The sequence below is a fragment of the Schistocerca serialis genome, chromosome 2 (assembly GCF_023864345.2).
Source record: "Schistocerca serialis cubense isolate TAMUIC-IGC-003099 chromosome 2, iqSchSeri2.2, whole genome shotgun sequence".
NCBI classification, from domain to species: domain Eukaryota; kingdom Metazoa; phylum Arthropoda; class Insecta; order Orthoptera; family Acrididae; genus Schistocerca; species Schistocerca serialis.
Window position 1 is genome coordinate 713,704,190 of NC_064639.1, and position 16,948 is coordinate 713,721,137.

The 16,948-nt window shown below is 36.8% G+C and overlaps 1 protein-coding gene across 1 annotated transcript in view; it reads right to left on the reverse strand.

The window, feature by feature from the left end:
• The window catches only part of LOC126455676 (ATP-binding cassette sub-family C member 12-like), a 518,625-nt gene that overhangs the window by 35,317 nt on the left and 466,360 nt on the right, over positions 1-16,948 (reverse strand). Inside the window, exon 27 of the mRNA XM_050091443.1 lies at positions 10,767-10,950. Coding sequence (XP_049947400.1) covers positions 10,767-10,950 — 184 coding nt within the window. The remainder of the gene's footprint in view (positions 1-10,766; positions 10,951-16,948) is intronic.

Here is a 16,948-nt window from a genome sequence, read left to right on the forward strand (position 1 = left end):
ATGTATTCCAAGGAGTTTGTTGAAATAAGTATCGCCAAGAAATTTATATCACGAAGGGGAATAGTTGTCTGCACTTGCAATAACCAACACAGAGGATTGCACTTCAGTCTTTTGTGCTAACCATATGCATCTTCAGTAATCATATCCAGTGACACATTAGGCAGAAGATGAAATGTTATTCAGTCAGCATCACATAATTCCCTGTGTGTAATTCTGGAGACTTTTTCTGTTTTGCAGTACAGAACTCTTTGCATATAATGATGAACTGATGCTCAGTATGGTTCTCAGCAAGGAAAATGTACTGTAAATGCCATAAGAGTTTACTAGAAAATATGCCCCAGTTTTGATACAGACAAAAAGTCAAAGGGATATTCTATTACCTGTCAAAAGCATGTGATTCAGTGAACCACTCCTTACTTCTCCACAACTTACATACATATGGAATCAGGAAAAAAGCTTTACAGTGGTTCAGTGCACACTTAACAGATAGGCACTGATGGATAATTATCATATCAAATGCAAACAGTTCCCCTTCTAATGGGAAAACAGTTCTGCAAGGAGTACCACAGGGTTCAATATTGGGGTCCTATCTGTTCCTGTTGTATGTAAATGATCTAGCAGTTATTATAGATGTTCATGTATGTTATTCACAGATGGCACACCATTTGTAGTTGAAAATGAGATGCCTGATAAGTTTCAGAAAGTGATGAAAATGATTAATAAAAGCTTGAATGCTGAACCTATCAGAATGGACTAAAACAGAATATCACAAAACACAGATGATGACACTTGGAAGTAAATAACTAGAACAGATAGCTTGCAGTGATCAGATCACAGAAACAAACCATGTGAAGTTCTTAGCACTAAATCTTGACAAAAAATTAAATCAGAAGGTACATATAAGCTACAAATAAAGTTAATGTCTGACAGTTGGTGCAACACTAACACCCCAAGTGGCAGAAAGCAGCCATAAAATAAAGGTTTGTTTTTAATTATTTCTCTTGTTAATTTGCTTAACAGTTATTATGTTTTATCATTTGAAGCATTAGTAATTTATCAAGAGATATGAATGATCATGAAATACATTTAAAAACAGCTGAATCTCCATGATTCAGTAACATAAGCTACAACTTAATTATGAAGAAATACTTTCAACTATGTGTATAATTGCAGCTTACTCTACTGAAAACAAGAGAATATAAACACATACTGATATTTCATGCATAAGACTATATTTCTTTTGTTGTCTGTTCTTATTATGATAGGCACTTTCCTTGACACGTAAGAACTTTGTATGGAGCCTAATGTTTCACATAGTCTTACACTTCACTCTATTTTATAATATGTTAATATTTTTGTAAATGTATTACAGTTGCTTCAAAAGTGTATGTGATGAAGATTCTTGCCATTTATGGCTCAGATGCAGAAACAGTTGTGAAATTGATTTCTTCTGTGTTGGGAAACAGTTTTATTGCTTTTATTCTTTTTTATCACATCTGTGAGGTTTGTCCTTCACCTACAGTTGTGGTAGCCTTTCTGTTACATTAAATGATGGAGGCAATGGATTCTTTACATGTATCCTATGTTCCGTATTCACTGATTTCACTGGAACTGTAGTGAAGAAAAATTTACATTTTTGAGTAGATATACAATGCCTTTCTGCAAAAGGTCAGGTCTTCTGCTGTATACTAGCAATTTTTGTGTTCTTAAAGAACACAACATTCTCCAGAAATTGTAAATAAACTGTTGTGTAAAGTAGCAGTTCACACCTCTTAGTGTTGTTTGGAAACCTAAAAAAATGCAAGTATGGTATATTCTTGTTGCTGTTGCTGCAATTTATTGTTCTACAGATACTCCCATTGGTAAAAAGTGTTCTACAGACAAATACAAACAATTATGATCTGTTTATGCTTTCACAAGATCTCGCTGAACTCAATAGTGTAACTTCCTGGCTGCCTGACATGCTGCAGTTGCATTGGGTAACAAAAAAGAGATGGGGCATCATGACTATTACGGTAGACTGTGCCCTTACCCTGTGTATTTTATCAGTTACCATAAACATGGACATTCAGAAGATAGCCTATGCTTATTAGTTTGAACTAGTCATGTCATAATCTTTATATGGAGGGATTGGATGCACCACTTGTAACTGTTTCTAAACATCAGAGTGATCAGAGTGTACGGTATTCACAATAAACTAAAAGACCTGATCGTATTCAAAAGGAGCTAAGTTTACTGGAAAGATTGCTCACAGATGACAATTTTTCAATTCATACAAGGGAATTTTTTCCTGTACAATAAATCAAATGATTTGAAAATTGTATACCATGGGATGAATATGAGGAGCAGTCTAATGAAAACCAAATACCTGCCACAATTGGACAGTTCCATTCAAAAGTAATCACCACAAGCAGTAAGATATTTAGCCCAATGGAGGACAAATGATCAGTTCCTGTTTTGTAGAGTGCAATCACCTACTAACAGCTGCACTCACTCTTGTACTTCCTTGTCTGCCTCAAACTGGCACCCACTCATTACTTTCTTCAGTTCACCAAAGATGTGAAAATCACATAGTGAAAGACCTGGCATTCACCAAAGATGTGAAAATCACATAGTGAAAGACCTGGCCTGTAAAGAGGATGTTGTTGTGTTTCCCATCCAAATCACTGAAGTGTAACAGGATGATTCCATCTGACAACATTCCTACAGCCCCAGTGCAAATGACAAAGCCGAAAGTGAAGTCATCTCACATCTCCCCCACCAAAGAAATCCAAAGCTCTTCACACAAGTTCCCGTAAGGACATGATGATCACCAGCTGCAGGGGCCTTCTGCTTGTCAAGTTCTTTGAGCATGGAGCCACAATCAGTGTGCAGTGCTATGGAAATACTTTGCAGAAACTGTGACGAACCATAATGTCAAAACACCCAGGAATGCTGTTCAACAGGACCATCCTGTCACATGATAACACTCTCTTCCCACACACTACCAAACTGATGAAGGCTACTCTTCAGCAATTTGGTTGGGACACACTGCAATAGCCTCCATACAGCCCAGACCTTTTACTGTGTGATTTTTGGATCAGGAACTGCAAGAGTGGCTGTGGTTGCGGATTTGTCAGTGTGTGGCTGCTTTCTATGAAATAGGAATTGATCACCTCATCTCCCTGTGAGGCAAATGTCTTAACACATGTTAGAATTACTTTTGAATGGAACCATTTTGATGGGTGTTTGCATTGAATTACACTTATTTTTACTACTTAAATAATATTTTTGAGTCAGTGGGCTTACCTTTGCAGAAGGATTTTGTAAGCTAGATGAGCATTTCAGAAAAGCAAAATATGTAAAGTTTTACAAACATAGTATTTCAAATTGTGGAACAGAGGATAACATGAGGTAGTCTGATGAATAATCGTAAAGGTCACTGATCAATTTGAAACCCAAGAAGTTAAACTTTTTTTAATGTCCTGATTGGAGACATTTAAACAAAATATAATGCACTCTCTTTTGCTGATATTTAGCATTAATACCTTATGCTGAAATCAGTTGCTAAACCTAGTTATTGCTGTTTAGGTGTATGTTTCCAGTCATCTAGGTTGACTTCTTGAACAGAGTTGATTTGAGAACATTTTTCTACACAAGCAACTTATCATTTGGTGCATCCCTTTCTACCCTTTTTGCTTGTATGCTGTCACTCTTGTCAGTTTGCACAAATAATTGTGATAAGTACTGTACACAAATCTTGCTCTTGGGTGCCCCTGATACCATTCTCAGATTGGTGCCTCAAGTGACTACTGCTAATTGTGATACATCTTGTATAGAAATCTTACAGTTGTGGCATCTCTCTCAACTTGGTGCCCCAGCTGCAACACAACCTTGTGTTGCTTATGCCTTAAACTGACATTGATCTTGAATAATGTTATGTCATCTGTAAATAGTACTGTCTGAACTATAGAAACAGCATCTAAGAACAGCTGTGTGCGGCACATAATTTTTAACTGGCAAGCAATCTAGTTGCTGATTATTTGCATGCACAAACAGTATCCTCTCAGTTAAACAGATGAGGAGCATTCACTCATACTTCACAGAGCTTTGTGATTATGACATTGTGGGGTCCGTACATAAATCATACTTTGCATCAAACAGCGTCACACAGTTAATGGTCTTTGTTCACAAAACAATCATATATTTTTCATTCTGTACTCTCAGATGCTTTGACAGTAGAAAAATCGGGTTAGAAACCATTTGTGTGGAATAGAGCAGGTTGTTTTAATCTAACTACTGGTCAATATAGTAGTGAATAAAGTTATTATACATGGTTTGGGGTTAATGAGATGGACTGATAATCATCATATAGGGTTGCATCATCTTTCTTATGAATATATGTGATTAAGGGATTAAAAATATTATAAATATTCTGGAAGTAGACATGCATTTAATATCTTTTTATTGATTTTTTATTGATATTGCAATGACTTTTCTATTCCTAGTGTCTGTAGGAGGGGGTAAAAAAACACGGAATAACATTGTCGTGGATGGAGCTTGTGCAGTACGCATTTCTGCCATTACACGTGTATAGTGCAACTCATTGCTCAGTTCAGTGCTACCTTTTTTGTTGACCTGGATTGTTCTGTTCATCTGCAGTGACTGTTTTTGCTAGCATTGTTTTGTTCTTGTTTCATTTTTTATGATGGCAAGTTTAAGTGAACAATGTGCAGCAGTGAAATTTTGTTTTCTACTTGGAAAAATGCTGCTGAATCTATTTTAATGCTGAAAACAGCTTACCAAGATGATGTTATGGGAAAAACTCAAGTGAATGAGAGATTTTCTTGACTTAAAAATGACGACACATTGATTGATAACAAACCTCATTCTGGACATCCATCAGCTGCCAGAATTGATGAAAATATTGTGAAAATTCAAGAGCTTGTGCTCACAGACCATTGACAGACAACAAACCAACTGTCAGAGATTATTGCATTATCTTGGAGCTTGGTTCAGCGAATTTTAATGGAAGATTTGGGAATGAAAAGGTTTGCTGCCAAGTTCCTCAGGTTCTGACCAACAATCAAAAGGAACATCAAGTTGAAACACACTGTGCTTTGAAACAACAGCTTGAAACTGACCAGATTTTCTGTCAAAGGTCATTACTAGTGATGAGTCATGGTGCTATGATGCTATGGTTACAACCCAGAAAAAAAGCAGCAGTCAAGCCAATGGAAGACCCTATCCAAAAAAATGTCATCAAGTGAAATCAAACATCAAAACAATGCTGATTTGCTTTTTTGAAACCAAGGGCATAGTTCATTCAGAGTTTTTCCCCACAGGTCAGAATGTCAATCAAACCTCTTATTAGGAAGTTTTAAGAAGACTGTGCAATAGTGTAAGTAAAAAAAGACCTGATTTGTGGCAGACAGGAGACAGGTTCTTCCACCATTACAATGCACCTGCATACACACCATCTCTCTTAGACAGTTTTTGGCTAAAAATGGTTTGGTTCCACTACCCCATGCACTTAATGCCTGATCTGGCTTTGTGTGACTTTTTTTTATTTCCTCACATGAAAAGGGTATGAAAGCACACTGATTTGATAACAGTGAAGAAGTCAAGAAAAAAATGAGGAAGGAGCTGTCAGCTATTTCTAAAGATGGCAACAAAAATGTTTCAAACAGTGTAAGCACCAGTGATACAAATATATTAGTCATAATGGAGAGTATTCTATAGTGGATGACATTGTTTTGTATACAATTTGAAAATATGTAGCTCTAAAAAAATTCAAATTTTTTTTGGGTACCCCCTCATACTAAGATCAAATAAATTGATTTAAGAGTATCCTTGTTCCATTATAAATGGATCTTTACTGTGTTGGGAGTTAAAATGTTGATATAATGTATTTTCATTGACAATTACTACTGCTCCAAAACATAAGTAAGATGGTGGTGAAAAAAAGGTACACAAAAATCGAGTTCTGCGAGAAACATAAAAAAGAGTGACTCTATGTATTCAGGACAAAAAAGTTTCACGGTTCAACCTGGTAAATGTGACTGCTGTGAAGTTAAAGCAAAAAATGCAAACGAGATCATTACAAGATCAAAATCTAGTGAAAAAACCATGGCAAATGTAAATTCAGTGACATCCATATGTAAACACTTTGAAGATTTTCATCTCATTTTAACTACAAAAAACAGTGGTATCCATGAACTTAAAACGACTGTAGCCTTATTGGAGAAACAGCTGCAACATCCTGGTTGTAAAACTCAAGAGAGCTTCGACTGAATCTTAAACAAATATCGGCTACCAATGATATAAACAAAGGAAGAACGACTTTGGAAACCACCACAAAACTTGGAAATATAAAAGTAAGTGCATCAAATAGTTATAATGACAAACATGATTCTACGAACAATGTCACTCATAAACATATGAGTCCAGATGACAATTACAAACAACAACAGCTGTGAACGGTAAATTTTTCACACAACAAAGAAATGTGATAAAAAATCAGTTGACTGGCCTGAAGTGTGCAAAAAAGAATGAAAATCTTAGTTTTGACAATAATCGTGGATGTCAGATAGCAGAAAAGGTGGCAGATACACAAACTAATGCAAGTGTCCAAGCCTTTGTCAAACCAGTAGCAGCCATTGCAGAAGTGACAAAAACAGTGGTGAAATTGTATGAAAACCTTGACTCAGAAGACATTGTCATAATTTGTGCAGTTGCAAATGATGTTCCCAGATATAAAGATAGTGAACTCATCACTGTTCATGAAAGTGTGCTACCCAAATTAGGCAACACAAATGTAGCTGTTGTAAATCAACCACACAGATACGACCTACCTCCCTGGTCATGTGTAAACAAATTAATAGGAAGAGTAAAAGTAGAGATACATGAAGTATGCAAAAATTTCTGTATGTGAACTTAATAAGTGTAAGCACATTAGACAGATCCATGCATAACAGCCATGGCCTTCATTTAAATCACAGTGGGAAACAATTTTTGGTTGAAGAAACCTGACATTTAGCAAATTTGAGTCACAACAGGCATAGTGTAGAAGCAGTCCAAAGTACTTTGGACAGATGGGTCATAAAGAAAGATGTGATGTCTTATAAAAAGGGTGAAAGACATTTTGTAGTGAAGTAGACTGTATCACAAAAAATGTGATGCAGAATTAAATTGCAACTACACATTGAAGATTGTACACCAGAATGTACAGTCATTAACAAACAAAGTTGATAAAATAAATATACTCCTTAGTAGGGAATGGAAAGATGTTTCAATATTATGTTTTTGTGAGCATTGGTTACAAAACGAGTATTTTCAATACTTAAAAATATTGCAGTTTAACCTTGCAAACTGGTTTTGCAGAATGGAATCAAAACATGGGGGAACTTGTATATATGTAAAAGAAAATGTAGATTAATCAAACAATGGAAAATCCAGGATGGAATGTAACAAAATTAGAGAAGGGAAGTTGCTACTTACCATATAGCGGAGATGCTGAGTTGCGATAGGTACAACAAAAGTATTCACACAATTATAGCTTTTGGCCAAAAGGCCTTTGTCAGCAATAGACACACACACACACACACACACACACACACACACACAAACGCAACTTGCACACACACACATAGCTTTTGGCCAAAAGGCCTTTGTCAGCAATAGACAAACATACACACATGCGCGTGCACACACACACACACACACACACACACACACACACACACACAAACGCAACTTGCACACACGTCTGCAGACTCAGAGAACTGAAACCACCCACACTGCGAGCAGCAGCACCAGTGCATGATGGAAGAGGTGACTGGGTATGGGGAGGAGGAGGCTGGGGCATAGAGACAGAGGGATAGTATGGTGGGGATGGTGGACAGTGAAGTACTGCAGTTTAGATGGAGGGTAGGAGAGAATGTGCGGAGGGAGGAGGGGGTAAGTAGCGGATAGGAGAGGAATAAAAATAAAAATAAAAGAAATTAAAAGACTGGGTGTAAAAGGTGAAATGACCGGTGTGTAGTGCTGGAATGGGAACAGGGAGGGGCTGGATGGGCCAGGAGGGTTACGGGAACGTAAGATGTATTGCAGGGAAAGTTCCCACCTGCGCAATTCAGAAAAGCTGGTGTTGGTGGGAAGGATCCATATGGCACAGGCTGCTCTGTTATGATGCAGATATGAATCTCACAGTCACTCATTACACACAGCACACATCTAATAGAGAAGTTGGTAGAAAGTCTCATTTGGGTAAATATAATGTGTGTTATTGAATCGCATTGGAGAATATTCTGCAAACTACAATTTCACCAGAAACTAGAGATATTACCTTTTGTACAAGATAAAATCATAGGGGGAAACCAAGAGATGAATACACTAAGCAGATTCAGAAGGATGTAGGTTGCAGTAGGTACTGGGAGATGAAGAAGCTTGCACAGGATAGAGTAGCATGGAGAGCTGCATCAAACCAGTCTCAGGACTGAAGACCACAACAACAACAACAACAACACAAGATAAAAAGAAAGTTAGGGTACCTCTCTCTAAACAAATAATGCAGTTAAATACTCTGGAAAATGCGAAGACTTAAAACATATCATGGATAAAATTTCAAAGAAGTATCGATTAGTGCCATAGGTTTGTGTCTCTCTTTTCAACAAAGTACTTCAATAACACAGGCAGCCAGAAGATTTTACTGAGAAACTTCTTAACTTTCTGAGGCACATATTCCAAATGTGGCAGTGGGAATCTTACTTTCTACACAAGAGCAGCAACACTGACGAGATTCTCATTTAGTTTTCAGTTGTTCTAAATGAAATATTTATTGCCTCTTTATAATGCTCTGTCATATTGCTTGGCATGTCTCAATAGATGATAATCTCATCTGTGTTGCTGATCTTGTGTAGGGTAAGATTCTTGCTGAGAATGATGTATTTGGATAGCATCACTCAGGTAGTTGAGGAGTTTATAATACTTATATCTGGTGCCACAGCAATGGGACAGCAGCAGACATTGGCACCTATCATTACAGTGCTTTGTTGCACTGTTCGATCACATTTCTGGACACGAGTTTCAGTTCTCAGTTTATTTCATTACTTATCCTCTACAGAGTCTCAAAATTTCTTGGTATTGCTTTGGTACACTGTGCACCTGTGCCCACCCTGAAGTATGCTTGCGGGCAGTGGCAGGTAGTGTTGGTCAACTTCAAGATGGCATGACTGCAAGTATCTTGTGCATGTGTGACCTGCTTGACCACACCTGGATGCCTGCATTTACCCAATGGAGTATGATCATGTGTGCTGAGGTCCCACTGTAAGACTGCCCATGCATCAGCTGTTTGCCCAACCCTGCCCACCTGCATACATACCCTCTCAAATGGTCCTGAATAGGACACAAGCTGGAGCAGTCTACAGTAGACATAAGACTTAGCAAGTAATGTTTGAGACTTTCATAAGTTCTTTGGACATAATTCAGTTGTTGACAGAGAGCTCATGTTGCTAAAACAAATATATCAAATGCAAGAAATAAATATAATGTACTGCACATAAGTAGGTGGAAATGTTAAATGACTGGCAATCAATCACTTTAATTACATGTAACTATTAAATTCATTATTTGTAATTTTGTAAATCTCTCAAGTGATTTTTCAGTTTGATGCTTAGATATTTTGTGAGCATATTTCAAACACCAATCTCGGTGACATTGCACAGGCATTAATACCAATAACTGACAGTAAATCAGCTGACAGTATAGCTGAATTTGCATAACTTTTATACAAGTCAGTGAATCAGTAGTCAAGTCTAGTAATTCTAGAGCAGAAGTTTGGTAAAGCCCTGATACATTTGTTACAAAACACTCAGTTAGAAAGTACAACTGCTACCAATATTGTAATCTCTGCAAACTCCCAGCACCCACAAAATCACAAACATGCAGTACCCGCTCCACAGTGCATTGCCTAATACATTTTCTGCCTTTTAGAAAGACTCGTGGACAATCAAACTCATCACTTTCAGTAATGGCTGTAGCGCTGAGCTATGAAAAAAGAAAAGGCATAAAACTTATATATACCACTTCTGTACACAGGCTTACAGGAATGAGTAGGTAGTGACAAAAATGGATGCACAATTCCAGTTATTAGAAAAATTTTAGGTAGTCTTGCAAAAATGTTAAATGTCACGACTACAGACCTGCATTCTTCAATACCAACAATGCAGCTAAATATTATTGCATAGCAATTGCAAGTACTGTGGAAAAGTATTTGTTGGTCAAGATGCCAGAGCTGTGGCAGTTAAGCTGTCAGAACATGAGAGAAGCTGGAGAACAGGAAAGACAGATTCAACATTTGCAGAATATATTTTTGCTTTCTATTATTTAGAAAATTCAGCACAGGGGTTTTACATTTTTGTGGTTCACTCAGTTATGGCAATGTACAATAAGAGAGATAAACTACCAGTACTTTGTAATTTTAAATCCTATTTTGTTGTGTACTGTCATCTCTGATGGTCTTGTTTTGTTTCAGACTCAAAAGAAGCTTATATGAGGAGAAAGATGAATGGGTAAATTATGACAAAGTTTTGAAAAAAAGTGTTACATATTTTTCTCGGCATATAATTGAAAATAAGAGAAAGTGAGGGGGATGTAATAGCTGGTGAGTTTTGGGAATAGTTTAACTGAATAACAATACGTGACAAACAATATTTTACAATGGATATAATATTTTAAAGATTTAAAAACAGCTTTAGAATAACAAATATTACATTTAGTCAATCTACCTTATAGTTCCCCTGAACAGAATAGGGTTGTGTGGTACAACTGCGATTTTGGATCTGAGAACACTCAGAGGAATTTTTTCAATGTTCACTCCTCCAATGAAGATGCGTCCTTCAGATAATTCTACCAGACGATACAGAGCTGCTCCTATGGACTTTCTTCCAGCATCAGGGTAGCCAAAAATGCCTATGTGACAAAATATTTAGGGTTAAATCATTGTTGAAAAGTCTGTTATACAAACTGCTTCTTAACAAAATAAACAATCCAAAATGAAAGTGTAGCAAAATAAGACAGAAATAATACCTGTTTATCAGCTAACAAATGACCAAAAGACACACTTCTAAAAATAAAAGTTACAGGACTTCAAAACTTTCAAAATGATGGGTCTCCAACATTGGAGAAAAGGGAGAGGAAAAATTGTGAAAAAAAATGAAACTTTTTAACTTGTTAGACAGAAAACTCACGCAATAGATAGTCTGACCAATTAAATGAAAATTTAACACTGATATCATTTGTGTAGTGTCACAAAACTGTTGACACAAAATTTATACTACTATCACTGGCACAATCACAGGTAATGTTACATTTTGCTGTGCTTTGTATATTCATGGTGAAATTGATAGATACTGTGTTTTAATGCACTACTATTTAATGTATATAATTTTTCTTTCATAAAGATTTGCTTCTAGTTGTTGTTTTTTCTTTTTTATTCCCTGTGTGTTGAGAAAACATCATGGCTGACTGGGGTTCATCCACTGCATATTGTAGACTGGTTACACAGATAAAATATGTTGTGAGGATGAGCTCCATGATGTTGTGTTGATGCTTGTCTTTGTATTTTTTCCCTTTTTTTTAACAATAATCAGTGTTTATGTTTTTTTCTTGTTTTATTGGGAGACATTTGTAATTAGGAATGGAGACAGAAATTAGCTGTGCTGAGCAGTGTGTAATCTTCTTAGCTCCTCAACCATCAATTTGGTTAGCAGAAGTTTGCCATGCATTTCTGTATTCAGCATTCCTCTTGAGAGTGTTACAGGTGGTGCAGCTAGCATCCTCCATGATCTGGTTCATATATTCTACTCAGTCTGCCTCTTCATATTTTCCCATCTACTGTCCCTTCAATCATACTTTTCATGATACCATCATGTCTCAGTAGATGGACAAACCATGTGTCCCTTCTGCATTTGATTAACTTCAGGAGCCAAAGCTTCTCTTCCTCCAATCTGCAGAACGTGTCTTCACTCGATATCTTGTGTACCCAGGAAATCTTGAGCATTCTGTGGCAGCACCAAAACTTGAAGGCTGTTATTTTATGTTTTTCTGCTGCTCTGAGTGTCCATGTTTCACTTCCATACAGCAGTACACTCCACACAAATGTCTTTATTAGGTTTTTTCTTAAATGTTTGTCTGTGCAGCTGGACATTAAAAGGTTTCTTCTCTTGTTAAAAGCAGACTTTGCCTGGGGGATATGGCTTGCAATATCCTTCCTTGACCTTCTGTCTGACGTAATTTTTCTCCTTAGTTAGGCAAAGGATTCGGCAGTCTCTAGTCAGTCATTGTTAAGTGAGCATTGGTCAGTGGTGTTCAGTCTGCTTATCACTAAGATTTTTGTTTTACCTTTATTAATTTTCATATTATAGTAAGAGCTGAGGGTGGTATCCATCTGGGCTAGCATCATTTTTAATTGTTCTTCATCTTCACTTAGCACTGTGATATCATCAGCAAATCTCAGCATGTCTACAGTGAAATCCCTATTTTACATCTTCATGTGGTGCAGACTTAGAAACATAAAATTGAGGAAAATGCATACTTGAGAAAAATACGGACTTGAGGAAAATGTTAAAACCCCTAAATGTGAGCAAAAACATATGTAATTGGCATGAAAACATATGTAATTGGCATATGTGATTAACAATTGTAATCCTCTCCAACACATTGTATAAAACCTGAATAAGTTAAGGAAATGTAATGTACAATACAATATTTATACAATAATTTGTGGTAATGAATTTCCTCAGTTCGTAAAAAAAACCACAGATGTATAACAGCAAGTAAAAACTGTGAAAAAATTGGAATTGGTATCTGGGCACAACACAATTGAGCTATTTTCTGACATGCTATGACCACAAATTATACATCAAAACATGCGTTTTTGAGAGATCTTTCCTTTGTGATCTCCCAGAAAAAAGCAAAAATTGATGAACATGGTGAATTAAACTGAAAACTGTTAAGTATGGTGAAAGGTGTCAGAACATGTGGGGGTGTGTGTTTTCCTTCTGCAGCTAATAGCAGTGTAGCATATGCTGGTGATGTGAGTACAGTGACCTCTAGTGTATTTCTTGCAAACTTTTCCTTGTTCATTGTCCCATGTAGTTGAAGTGGAGCACTCTTAAGTATTACCAACATGTGCCATTACACTCTGAGCTTGTCGCTTGCTATAGTGTGAACACAGCAAGTTTTGTGAAAACACGTGTGAGAGCTGTTCAAAAAATTCTAGAACTTTTGCCAAAAAATTTTTATACACTTACATTTTACATATTGTTCATGGTCTCCATCTAAATACTCTCTCGCGACTGAATTTCAAACCTACACACACAAACATGTGACACACAGTAGGTAGGATTCTATCATCCCACACTCACTTCTAAAATATCATGTGTTTGAGATGGTAGATGGCCCTTGAGCTGTGGGACGAACTTGGCGGCAAAGTGATGCATTCAGAGATGTTGTGTCAGGATTTCATGACATAAACCAATTGAAATGTTACATTCTTCTGCATTCTCTTGGACAGCCAGTCTTAGCTTGGCATGCACAGTTCTGTTGGCATTCCTGACATGAACGTCATCAGTGGACATCAAAGGGTGTCCTGAACAAGGGTCATGTTTAATGTCTGTCTAGCCATTTTTAAACCATGTGAACCATTTGTAACACTGAGGATGGTGTAAGCACTTACCAGTGTAGGCCTCCTGCATCATTTGGTGTGTCTTGCTAAATATTTTCTTGAGTTTCATGCAAAATATGATGCAGATGCATTGCTCCTCTAACTCCGCCATCTTGAAATTAGTAAACTATGCAACAGAACGCTCTACTCAATATAGCACTGAACAATAACTAACAGACCCACAACAATGAAACTTCAGGCAGTTAAACATTAAACATAGGCGTTTGCGGGGATTCTAATGGCTTTGGATGACGATTTATGTGTGAAGTAGATATACTAACTTCCACTTCTTTTACGAGATGACTTACTTGAGATGTTTGACTGAACTCCTTTGCTGGCTAGCCTGCTGCTGCAAACTCTTTCTTCTATTCTTCTCCAAAGTATGTTGCTAGGTACAGGAATTTCTTAAGACACTTTCTACTTATAAAAATAAGTAGACACACAAATTTTCATTTCCTTCAATTAATTATGTATATTAAACTTCAGATATATTAAAACTCTCACTCTTCACATAAACATATACTGCTTTGTAAGTCTCTCATGTCTCTATACATCAGAAACAAACTAATTTACATATAAGAGAAAGGTGGCTTAAGCACCATGTTCATTCTCAACATGAACCATAATACACGTCTTCCCTTCAACAAGGCTAAGACAAAAGTTTTTCACAAGGGTACCTTCTCAACTGTTCTCATTATTATAACAATGGTCACTGACACAATTAGCACAGAATAACATAGAAGCTCCATGGTCCTTCTGTACGCTTTCACTAAAACTTCCATGGATCGCCTGACAAATACTTGTCATTGCCATTTGACTGCCGTGTCTACATTCTTCTCGCGACTGAATTTCAAACCTACACACACAAACATGTGACACACAGTAGGTAGGATTCTATCATCCCACACTCACTTCTAAAATATCATGTGTTTGAGATGGTAGATGGCCGAGTGGTTCTAGAATTTACACCAACATTCTCGAATCACTACAGGTTGCTACCCGCATTTCGCTCCAACACACCATTAGCACAAAATTACAAATGTTCCAGAATTTTTTGAACAGATCTCATATATACAAACAAGTTGTTATTCACATGTGACACTTATGTAAACCAGTGAATATGAAATAAAGTTAAGCCTGCTGTAATTTCAATGTTTCTCTGTCCCAGCAATCCATTACATTATAACAATCTGTCCGCCATCACAATGCATTGAACACCACTGAGGACTGCAACGAAGTCAAACAAGCCATTGCACAACAGTTCACTGAAGACATTCTGTTCATGTGGTGCTGCACAAGGCAAATGGAGTAGCCTACATTGGCTGCAATCGGTAGAGGCACAATATGTTTTGGATTCTGTCGACTGTTTCTGAGCAGAACTACAGTAAGTACAGTAAGTAAAATTAATGCATGTTAGTGATGGGTGTATGAGGTATAAATATATAAATTAAAACTAAGTGGAAGCCATTGTCATTCGATTGACTGTAAACTGACCACATCGGCCATACTTTGGAACAAGCCACCAAGTAAGCTTGGCTTGCATTTTATCACTCTATATGCTAGAAGCCACTGCATTAGCATCATAACCATGCTATACAGCTATTGGTTGCAAGTGAAAAACAAACATCAAAGATGTAATCCGGCAGCACTCACTGTATTTCACAGTTTTTGGTTTATTTCAGTATGTAGGCTATACGTTTGTGCTACTTTCCAGGTGAACATAAAGCGAAAGGACCCTCAAAACTTCATGTTTTAAGGTATAATTTGTGGCAGTTGTGTGTTGGGAAATGACTCAATTTCCTTGTACATCATTAGCAAAAATGATAATCTTTTCAAGTATGCATGGTGCCCTACAGTATTAGTAGTGGCAAAACCCACTTTTTTCCCTAATAGGTCTATTATGTGACATAAAATTTTGTAAATTCCCTTCTTGTTTGTTTATGGATTTACGATTTGGTTATGTCAGTTATGAGTGTTGATAAAGTTGCTACCTAGGAGGAGAAGAATGAAATTCTTGCACCAACATTGATTTATAGCTTCTGTGCCTGTTTATAACCCAGTACTTTAGAAATTTTGAATGTTTCATAATATTCTATTTTGCCACGATGGCTTCTCATTTAGATTGTATGTTATTATTTCGCCCAAATATTTAAATTTATCAACAATTTTGATTTCCTGTTCTCCTATTGTAATTTTGTTTGCAAGTGGTGGATCAATTAGCATAATCTCCGTTTTTTCAAATGATATTCTAAGGCCTACTTTCTCTGCTATTTCTTGTAGTGATTTCACTTGTTGCCTGGCTTCTTGAACGGTGTTGGCTATGAGAGCAAGATCATCAGCGAATCCCAAGCAGTTTAAGCTAATATCATCTTTTGCACTTCCAATTCTTATCCTCTTTGAATTGCCCTTGTACCATTCTCTCATTATGTATTCCAGTGCACAGTTTAAAAGTAATGGTGATAGGCAGTCACCTTGTCTTAAGCCTGTTTTTATGAGGAACGGTTCCGAAATTTCTCCTCTTAACTTCACTTTTGATTTGGTGTTGGTTAGAGTGAGTTGTATTATTTTAATTAGTTTTGGATGGAGTCCTAGATTTCTTAAAATTTTTAATACTGAAGGTCTGTGGAGACAGTCTATGCCTTCTTAAAATCTACAAATGTTATTGCCAGAGGTTTGTTCCGTTTCTTGTAGTATGCCATAATCAATTTTAAACTAATTATCTGCTCTGCACAGCTTCTCGATGGTATGAAACCTTCCTGATATTCCCCTAACTCCTGTTCTAATTGCTCCTTGATTCTTTCATATAGGATCTTGGATAGAATTTTATATGTGCAATCTAGGAGAGAGATGCCTCTGTACTTGTTTGGGTTGCTCTTATCTCCCTTTTTGTGTAGTGGGTGGATGATAGCTGTGGTCCAATGTTCGGGAAATTGTTCTGTTACCCAAATTTTTGTTAGAGCCATGTGTAAGGAGGTCTTGACTGTGTCACTTGCATATTTCCACATTTCAACAAAAACCTGATCTTCTCCACATGCCTTATAATTTTTTGTTCTTTAAGAATTTCTTCTACTTCTTGGAAAGTTGGAGGGTCTAGTTTGTTAGGTTTGGTTTTTATTGGGGTATTTATGTTGATTTGTAAGGGTTCTTTGGGTTCCTCGCAATTCAGAAGTTTGTAAAATGCTTTTGCCATGATTTCTGCATTTTCCTTGTTACTGTGTGTCATTCTTCCATCTTCGTCTTTCA